This window comes from Carya illinoinensis, chromosome 4 (assembly GCF_018687715.1).
Source record: "Carya illinoinensis cultivar Pawnee chromosome 4, C.illinoinensisPawnee_v1, whole genome shotgun sequence".
Lineage (NCBI taxonomy): Eukaryota > Viridiplantae > Streptophyta > Magnoliopsida > Fagales > Juglandaceae > Carya > Carya illinoinensis.
The window spans coordinates 43,747,010-43,757,742 of record NC_056755.1 but is presented as its reverse complement, the minus strand read 5'-3'; the positions used below and the strand labels follow the sequence as shown (position 1 = coordinate 43,757,742).

Below are 10,733 nucleotides of genomic sequence, written 5' to 3'. Positions count from 1 at the left end.
ATGGAAATGGATAGGTGGGAAAGCGGTTCCGAGGCAGAAATTTAACCCTGCAACGGTGTAAGAATAAAAGAAAGAAAATTTTAGGGAATTAGATAAAGAAAATATTAGTTAAAGTTTTAAATGAAAGGTGATATTACTAATTGAATGAGTTTTTTAAAATTATATTTAATATTCAATAAATATTTATTTAATTTTTTTTTTAAAACTTAGGTAGGGTAAAATAGTAGAATATCAACTATCAAGTGAAGGGCATTGGGGAGCAAGCAAGTGAGAGTGTATAAAGTAAAAGTAATAGCCGTTGAAAGGGGATTGGTTTAGAACTTTTAAATGACATAAGATAACTCTACTTTGATGAATTATGCATAAAATATCCCAAGATCGTTTTATACAAATCTGGTTCTGTTTTAGTACTATATATCTATATCTCTTCTTTTTAACAAATCGTTGCTTTATTGTGTGCTTTGGTGACCTAAAATTAACTGATATAAGTTTCTAAACTCCTCCTGGCTGCAGGTAAGTGATCATCATTTTGCCTAATCAAGAAACTCCAAAAGATCAAGTTTTGATCACCTCAAGAATCCTAGCTTGGAGTTCACTTTAGGGAGACCCGACTGGCACAGCAATGAACACGACTAATTTCAATTAATGGTATGGCCATAAATATTGTTTTAGTATTTCCAAGATAAGGAAATAGGGGCAGGAAAGAGCACTAATATATAATATTAATATAGGTACTACAGTTAGTCATGAGCCACTAAGAAAAATCATGATCTCTCTATAAGTTTTTCTTTTTTTATTTCTTTTCTTTTTTTGGGGGTGGGGTTTATGATCTTCTTCTGTAACTTGCTTTCAAGTCTGTACATACTTCTTGTGCTAAAAGCTGCTCATGGTTGTGAGGTAATGTGAATCAGTAAATTTCATGAATGAAGCTGCAAAAAGTAGACGAAAAGAAAAGAAAAAAGAAGGAAGGAATCAGTTATAATGGTGCATTATATGGCTTTTATTCTCTCATCTTTTTCAATGCCCTCCTCTCTATCTCTTCAATCTGTGGGGTCATTTCAAGTGATAAGTATGTGAAATCTTGACTTCTATGGTACCTCTTTTGTTTCTTATGGTCATTAAGAGATTCATGTCTGATTTGAAGTTTCATTTTTGGACCAAGAATATTAGTATATATTTATAATAAGATATATATATAGGTTTGAATAGGAGCGAAAAGGGTCTTTTTCTTCAACTTCTGCAAGCTCCTTCGAAACAGCTGCTGCAGAGATTTTTATTTTTTCTTTCCTGCTTTTGAGGTCTCTCTCGCCGTCTTTGGGGATTCGGCACTGCCTTTTCTCTGTGCAAATTGGTGGCGCATTAAAAGCGGGGCTTTTACTGAGCTAATATTGGTTTTAAAGGGACGCGGAGAGACATTTGTAGCTTGAGATTTTGCCCATTATTTGGACGCAGTTAAGGCTCTTCCCCACCTGCTAAATCTTGGGATGAAGAATACTTGACACTCTGTTTTCTCAACCGTACTGGCCTCCCTCTAATCGTGCGCTCTTTCTCAGTCTTTCTCTCTTTAAAGCCACTAATTTGTCATTCTGAAAACAAGGAAAAGGTGATATTACTGTCATTTTGTGTGGAAGACAGATCTGCGGTTGCTTCAATGTTTTCGCGAAAGAGACCTCTCGAAGAAGGAAGTTGAAAGTGGTATTGAGTTCGCGTTTTATTTTTTGGTTCTCTCTTTAGTCTTGTTCGTGAAAAACATGTTACGACTCTGCCCCTTTTGTTTCCAAGCTTCGTAATTTGCTTCTTTCTTTTTGTTTCTGTTCTCCTTTCTCCTCCATCTTTTTTTGGACTTTGTGTGGAAGCTTATGTTTTTTTTTCCCCCCTTTTTTTAAGAGCTCAAGGAATTTTCTGTTAGTCGGATCTGGGGTCTTATTGGCTTTCGTTTTCTGGGACTGCGTTTGATTGTAGATTTTTGTCTCATTAACTGTCTTTTATATGTTTCAGATCTACCGGGATTTAGACGTTGCCTTCGGAGAAAAACGGAGACAATGTTGCCTCAGAAGCAAGCAGAGGAAGCAATAGTTCCCAACATTAGTGAGACAGAACACGAGGGCAAGGATGAAGAGAAGGTGGAAGAACATTCCGTGTTCAGTGTCAAGAACTTTCTCTGGCATGGTGGTTCTGTCTGGGACGCATGGTTCAGCTGCGCTTCCAATCAAGTAAAAACAATTACGAAAACCATAAAGAAACACTGATTTTAGCCTATTCCTTTCAAACGAATTAATAAATTTTGGTTCTCTTCTTTCACAACAGGTTGCGCAAGTGCTATTAACACTTCCTTACTCTTTCTCTCAACTGGGAATACTATCAAGAATCTTGCTTCAGGTATTCTATGGAATAATGGGAAGCTGGACGGCTTATCTGATTAGCGTACTCTATGTAGATTACAGAAGCCGAAAGGAGAAGGAAAACGTCAGCTTCAAGAACCATGTGATACAGGTTGGTTCTGCTTCTCAGAATCACCAGCATGGTCATAAAATATTCTTCCAAGTAATATCACTCCTTTTATTATATATAGATCAGATCGATCACCTTTCATGATCATTTTGGTATTAAAAACTCGATCTCACCTCTTATAAATAATTTCTTCTATATATATTTATTTATTTTCTGACGTCATAAACAATATTTACTTGTTCATGATCATGTACTTAATTTCAAGTGATATATATATATTCAAGTAATTGCTAACAAGTTTTACCTGTTGGGGATAATTATTATTATTATTTGTCAATAAATAAATAATTAAGCTAGGGTGGCCAGTACTCATTAATTTTGTTGACTTTAGTAACTGTGAATAAGAATTTCTAATAACCAAGTATATAACTTATATATGATTACTTTAATTAGGTTAGTGGTTACCATAGAAAGACTAACTTTTGTTGACTTTTATCTCTACCATTCATATTATATATAGTTGCTTGTAATATATGTTTATTATTAACCAGCTTCTTGTATATGGAGAGGGGGATCGAGATGATCGCTCAGCTACGAGAATTATAGTAAGGAATATCAGATCAATAAATGAAGATAAAAAAATAACACATGGAATGAAAAAATACCATGAAAATGAAACTTATAAAAAGCATAGATCGATATCACATATCAAAATTCTTGAATAAAATATTTTTCAAAATTAATTTGCCATTCAAAGCAAGGATCCACAAAAAAATTATAAGTAGAGACCAGCAAAAAGAGATATATAATATATATATATATATATATATATATATATAAAAGCACTTACAGGTCTTGAAATGAACAATAGAGAGTCTTTTATATATTTAGATCTCTTGATGAGAACAATTCCTGTTTAGACACAAAAGGCATTGTAAGTTTAAATTGTATTATATATATACACAGGCAGATTATGTGTAGGCAGATTTTCCTTACCATGAAGAAAGAAATAAAACTAAGGAAATACGTACCTTCTGAAACAAAAACCGAATCAGCAATACGAGACGAAGTGAACACAAATGAGCCATGAAGACCGTTTTAAGGTGCCTATTGTCCTCAATCATCCATACGTCCTATCACGCTGCAAAACTACTGTTGCATGATGTCTGCTCAAGTACTTGACACCATTGTTTTCAAATTAGTCCTAACAATTTAAAAAAATATATAATAGTATAAAATAATAAAAAAAAGTAAGGAACCAAGATATGTTTGCTTTGATTACGGAGGACAAGGCGGGACCAACATTGAATAAGGATTTGTCATCTACTTTCCAATGACAATTCGAATCCACACGTCTAATATCAGTTATCCAGTGCACTATCACTATTGATAAAAAATTTTTAATATACGTAATCCCTGACATCACTTCGGTGGAAAAAATCATTTAGCTTGATTTTTGCACCAAGTTCAGATGGATTGTTTCTGTATGGGGCTCCACCAATGTTTGGTTAATTATATAAAATTAAAGAAGTACAGTAGTACCAAATGAATCCACTAACCCATGACTCGATATCATTAAGCTTTGTTGATATTTTTTTTTTTTATGCCCAACGTACCCTTAGTTATATTGCTATGACCCACACAATAATTAACAAAAAGAGGATTATTATAGAGTGAATCATCGATCATGTCAAGATCATTTAGTTTTGCACCATGATGACAAGAAATATTATATTAGAATATTATATAGATCAATGGTGTTGGCAGCTGGCTAGATGCCTAACAAACAAAATCAAAAGAAACATGCATATATAAGAGAAATACTATTTTGCCGTCTGAAGTCCACCGCTTAAAATTCTTTTAATAATTTTATGAAGGTCTTGTCCTACGGAAATACACAAACATTGATTTTTGCACCAAGTTCAGATGAATTGTTTCTGTATGGGGCTCCACCAATGTTTGGTTAGATGTCGACTTGATCGCGACTCTGCTCTAATCATGGATCGACCTACTCCACTCAACTTGCCCACTTTCCATCCAAACCAAATACTATCATATATACAAATCACCGTAATTGTCAAATAAAGCTAAGGGCAAAACTGGAAATAAAAATGTTAGACGAAAAAGACTGTAACTCAAGCTATTGGCACTTATTAATATAAAGATATATATATCTGTTTGTAAGACAGTCTATTCATGCACAAAATGCATTAATACTATTCATGTAGAGGTCTGCGGCATGATCATGATCATCAATTTTAGTATAAAAAATCTTTTTTTTTTTTTTTTGTAACTAATTTATAACTAACAGCTAGAAGACCTGTAAAAAATAAAAATAAAAGGTAGTCATCATGTGTCCCAACACGAAAGCAGGCTGCTTTTTAAAGTAATGATCTTCTTCTCCTACAAATCGTCAGTCATGAGTACCACACAATATGTCAAATTTGTAATTATATATCAATTAAAAGGTAGAATATATAAATAATCACTTACGTATATGAAGAGTTGATCAAAACCCACGCAGGCACTCGTAACTCTTGATACGCACTCCCTCATGTTCTTGTTCCTCATGCCTAAGCTCAGCCGGGACACAGCTAGCCGAGTTGGCCAGTTCCCGTCACCATGACTCTGTGTGCTCCCAGCTCGTATTGCCTAATTTATTTAGGGTTATGTCATCAATACTTAAATGAGCATGTAGTATTAGTACTGCATGTTGTGTCCAACATGACAGACGGTACTAATGATTATCTCTAAACGGATGCAGGGCCCTACTATATTTATAAATATTATAAGACGCACTTCATCAATTTATCTCTTACTTGAGACCCTGATCAAGTTTAGACAAGAACTAATTCAGAGATTCATCTTGTTCCATCAAATATTGTTGGTTTTAGAAACCAGATTACAGAAAAATAATGAAAACAAAGGAGAAAAACAGGAGAGAACTTCAACCAACAATTCTTTAATTGATTTTATTGTTCTGCCGTTTACAATTCACCAAAATACATCTTGAGAATAACAACAATTAATAACATATTATTCCAAATAAATCAAATGACTAATAAGTAGCAGAAAACTAAATATAGCTTGTATAAAAAACTCCGTCAGCCTTCAATACTCCCCCTTGATGCTGTTGAGTATTGCTCTTTGGAGTCCCACATCGGTAGTGAGTGAGGAAGAGGCAAGATTCATGAGTTATAAATAAGAGGCTTAGCCTCATAGTTTAGGTGTACCAGTCAAATGTTTAGCTAGTAATTTTTTACTCTAGTTAAATTCCTCTATTGTCCATTTTTATAAAATGAAAAGAGGTGTGAGTTAAAATTTTGTTAGTGGAGAAAGCTTTGTGGGTGTATTTGGAGTGAGGAGAGAAATTGTGTGATTGTAACAATGTTTCACATAGTGGATTTTCTTCTCTGGGTCTGGTGATTTTTCTCCTGTTTAGGAGTTTTCACGTAAAATCTTGTGTTATTATTATTTCTCTATTTTTTTTTTTATTATGCCTGCAAAGGATAGATCCTAGGGAGGTGAATTTGGGAGGTCTAAATTTTCAACAATTGGTATCAGAGCCACTAGGTTCTTTTTGTGGGGTGGAGTTTTGGTGTAGTAGTGTGGATACGAACAATCTAAGAAGGTTCTGTCTAGGAGATTGAAAATTTTAAGTGTGTCCATTGTGACCCTCCAATCTTTCTTGGAAATTAACTTAGCGAGATACTATTCATTTCTACAGTAAATTCATCAAAGCAATGTCAGGAAGTAGGGTTTCAAATCTTGTCAAATTTGAAGTGAAGAAATTGGTTTACACAAGGCGTTGAAGGCAGATCAACCCCTAAAGTCAACAGTGATACTAATGACTGGTGAAACGGCTAGTACAAGGAGCGGGTTTGGCAAGTGGTTCCAAGTTAGTAAATAGAGATACTGGTATTGATGCTAATGTTGTGTCTTTCTCCATGAAAAAAGAGACATGTATATCCTCATGGCATGCCGCTAATTTCTAAAGTTGTCATGATAGAAGATGTATTAATGTTAGCGGGTCTACAAGTTTGCACACAGGTATTGGTTTGGCATTGATGCAAGGTGTGTGGTGAAAATTTATGTCGATGGTTGATGAACTTCCAGGAGAGCCAAACGTGGAAGTTACACCATAATTTTTCAAGAAGGTTGTTTTTCGACATGGGCCAAAGTGAAATGATTGGAATTAGTTTATTCTAAGTGGATATGCTTTTATGGTGAAGCATGATAGCAGAAACTATGAAGATCTTCATTGAGGTGGAGCTTGGCTGTGGGACCAGTCAAAATCTCAAGGTGGAGATTGTTGAGTATTGCTCTTTGGAGTCCCACATCGGTAGTGAGTGAGGAAGACGCAAGACTCATGAGTTATAAATAAGAGGCTTAGCCTCTTAGTTTAGGTGCACAAGTCAAATGTTTAGGTAGTAACTTTTGACTCTAGTTAAATTTCTTTATTGTCCATTTTTGTAAAATTGGAAGAGGTGTGAGTTAAAATTTTGCTAGTAGGGAAAGCTTTGTGCGTTTGTTTGGGGTGATGAAAGAAATTATGTGATTGTAACAATTTTTCACACAGTGAATTTTCTTCTCTGGGTCTGATGGTTTTTCTCCTGTTTAAGAATTTCCACGTAAAATCTTGTATTGTTAATATTTCTCTATTTTTTTTTTTTGTTATGCCTGCAAAGGGTAGATATTAGGGGGGTGAATTTGGGAGGTCCAAATTCCTAATAGATGCATTTTCTTCAACTCTAAGCATCAAACGCAACTTCTGAAATTTGTCTTTAGAAATTGCCTTCGTAAAGATATCAGCCAATTGTTCTCCTGACTTGCAATACTTCAACTCAACATCTCCATTAGCAATCATCTCTAAGATAATGATACTTAATAGCAATGTGCTTGGTTCAGCTATGATAAACTGGAACTTTTCCCATTGCAATTGTTGACTTATTATCACAGAAAATCTCAACTGGAAGTTGTTGCTTTGCTCCTATATCTTCAAGTATTCTGGTCAGCCATATAGCTTGATTTACAGCATTAGCAGCAACAACATACTCTACTTCTACTGTAAATTGAGCCACGGAACCTTGTTTTTTTAATCCCATGAGAAAATTCCAGATCCCAAATTAAAACAATAGCCTGATGTACTCTTCATATCATCAGTAGAACCAACCCAATCACTGTCAGTGTACCCAATTAATTTTGAATAAGTACATGATTTGAAAGAAATACCATATTTCAAAATTCCTTTAACATATCTCAACACTCTTTTTGCAGCACCAAAATGCACTTGATTGGGATTTTGCATGAACCTTGACAACATGCTTGTAGCAAACATGAGATCAGGTCAAGTAGAAGTGAGATATAGCAAGTTGTCAATCAAGCTTCTGTAAGTAGCCCCATCAATTAATTTTCCCTCATTTTCTTTCTTAATTTTTTCATTTGCAATTAGAGGAGTTGCCACTGGTTTGCAATAAGCCATATTAAACCTCTTAAGTAAATCTTCAACATACTTCTTTTGAGAAATGAAGATGCCATCATCTTGACATACTTCCATACCAAGAAAATAATGCATTAAACCCAAGTCACTCATTTCAAAAGACTTCATCATGTCTTGCTTGAATTCTTCAATCATCTTTGAGTCATTTCTAGTTATGATTAAATCATCAACATATAAGGAGATTATGAGCAAATTTTTACCTTTGATTTGAACATGAAGTGTAGGTTCACTCACACTTTTCTTGAAGTCTTGTTTTCCAAAGTAATCATTGATATTGTCATACCATGCTCTAGGTGCTTGTTTAAGCCCATATAGAGCCTTTTTTTTAATTTAAGCACCCTGCCATCTTCCTTGTTAAAGCCCTAGGGTTGCTCCACATAGACTTCCTCTTCAAGTTCTCCATTGAGGAAAGCTGATTTAACATCAAGTTGAGAGATCTTCTAACTTCTTTTGAGATGCAAGTACACAAACAATTCTTATGGTATCTAATATTGCCACAAGAGCATAAGTTTCATTGAAATCAATTCCAGCCTGCTGTGAGTACCCTTTAGTAACTAATCTTGCTTTGCATTTCTTTAATGAACCATCAAGATTGAGATTCCTTTTGCAAATCCATTAAACTCCAATGATTTCTTTACTGCCAGGACAAGGAACAAGCTCTTAGGTATTATTCTTTTCAATCATCTTAATCTCCTATCAAGCCTTTGTTCATGTGCTTGCAGAAAACCCATCAGTTTAGTAACTGAAAGTGTAGAGAGATCCCGAGATTCTTCAATGGTAGAAACCATCGAGTCATATTTCTTAGTTAAACTAATGAGGATCTTTTGTACAATTCTCTCATTAGTTATGGCCTCTCCATAAAGCCTCATTTAATTAATTACTTCAATGAGTTTTGAGCAATACTCTTTGGGAATTTCAAAATCTTTCATTTTGAGATTCTCAAGCTCCCTTCTCAACCCTTGAAGCTTAATAGTTTTAACTTTGCTATTTCCTTGAAACTAAGTTTTAAAATTTCCCTTGCTTGTTTAGAAGTTGTAGCTCTCATTATTCTTGGAAATATAGATTCACTTTCAGCTTGTTGCAAAATGAATAATGCATTCGTATCCTTATGTTTTTCCAACTTGACTTGACTTGAATCAGAACCACCACAACTTGAGCTTTCACTGGATCTTGGAACTCCAAACTCGATGACATCCCATAGACCAAGAGACAAGAACAAAGTCTTCATTTTTATGCTCCAATAGTCATAATTTTCACCATAAAACATAAGAATTGATGTGGATGAACCAAGGGCAACCATTTTTCCCAAGAAGATCGAGACATTGCATCTCTGATGCCAATTGTTGGTTTTAGAATCAGATTATAGAAAAAGAATGAAACCAGAGGAGAAAAACAAGGCAAAACTTCAACCAACAATTCTTTGATTGATTCTATTGTTCTACCATTTACAATTCACCAAAATACATCTTATATGCCATCTTGAGAATAACAACAATTAATAACATATTGTTCCAAAGCAGATTAATAAATCAGATGACTAATAATAACAGAAAACTAAATATAGCTTGTATAGAAAACTGAATCAATCTTCAATAAATATATACCAATCAAATGATGAACCTGCACGATAAGCTGGGTCTATGCATTAACCATATAGGGATTCATAGTTGATGTTATGTTTGGTGGTGTGTTTTGGCATAGAAACATGTGTGTCTTGAAGTGCAAAAATAAATACAAAGGGAGATACAGGTCCAGATGGACCCCGTGATGTCGCTGCAGTAAGATCGCGGTGTTCAGGAAAAGAATAAGAAATGAACAATATATTCCGTCTATGCATTAACCATCTAGGGATTCATAGTTAAAACATCTTACAGGAAGCTAGTTCTTGTTTTGGTTAATGTTGTGTTTCATCGGAGAGTGAATATAATATTTTGCTGTATAAATTATGTTTTATTTGTTAACTGAACCAAGAAGATGACCAATTAATAGTAAAAGAAAGAGATCGGGTGATTGTTGCAAGATCGTCAAAGCCCCCTGACCCTGCAGGGAGATTGAAATTCATCGATACAAATGATCTACCACATAACTAAGATAAAAACAATTGCTTAGAGATTACCCAATGCACATACACCTAGCAGGATCATGGTCACGTGCAGAGTGTAATCTATAGATCATGTTCTTCTGTTTCCGCAAAAGTTTGTTCCTTTCAATTTGTCTAAATGCCTCCTTCAGCAGTTCACGAATCTCATGATGTCATATTGGTTGATTTGGAAATCACGAGTGCTGAGTCACGAGTCACGAGATCTCTTTCTGCTTGAATTTAATAACTACGTACTGAGCTAGTGAGCTAGGAGTACTAGGGAATTCGGCCTCTTGAATTCCCAGCTACAAATGCTTGTTTCTAACTTTCTGCCATCTGTAGTTTTCTTCTCCCACTACCCAACTTTCGGTTCCCTTTGTCCCTTGTGGGAATCTATTCCCCTGGTACCATGTTTCCAGTGAATTTCTTCTTCTTGTTCTTTTTTTACTTCATTCTTCTCCATTAAGAGGCAGGAGGTCCAAGTTCTTTTCTTGCGGCTTCACTGTTAAACACCTTTCTGTACCAAAATGTGAATTCCTTGAAGAACTACTCGGTTTCTAATTATGTTTCAGGCCATGAGTTACAACGTAATAAACATTGAGTTCTAAAATTATTCTCTAGAGAATTATATGACATAGGACATGTAAGGACTGGGGTGTAACTACTGCATTCCTATCATCTCTCTCTCTCTCTAGCAAAGAC

At 34.8% G+C, this 10,733-nt stretch overlaps 1 protein-coding gene across 3 annotated transcripts; it reads left to right on the top strand.

The window, feature by feature from the left end:
• Positions 1-1,235: 1,235 nt before the first annotated feature.
• On the top strand, positions 1,236-7,776 carry LOC122306948 (auxin transporter-like protein 2). Of its 3 annotated transcripts, XM_043119532.1 has the most exons (4): positions 1,241-1,695; positions 1,999-2,213; positions 2,308-2,493; positions 7,729-7,776. In XM_043119532.1, exons 2-4 carry the CDS (start codon positions 2,043-2,045, stop codon positions 7,759-7,761), a joined length of 390 nt encoding a protein of 129 aa, XP_042975466.1. In that variant the 5' UTR covers positions 1,241-1,695; positions 1,999-2,042; the 3' UTR covers positions 7,762-7,776. The 3 variants fall into 3 exon arrangements, with proteins under 3 accessions (XP_042975464.1, XP_042975466.1, XP_042975465.1); XM_043119530.1 differs by lacking the exon at positions 7,729-7,776 and having other exon boundaries at positions 1,236-1,695; positions 2,308-2,650; XM_043119531.1 differs by lacking the exons at positions 1,241-1,695; positions 7,729-7,776 and adding an exon at positions 1,735-1,786 and having other exon boundaries at positions 2,308-2,654.
• Positions 7,777-10,733: the final 2,957 nt, after the last annotated feature.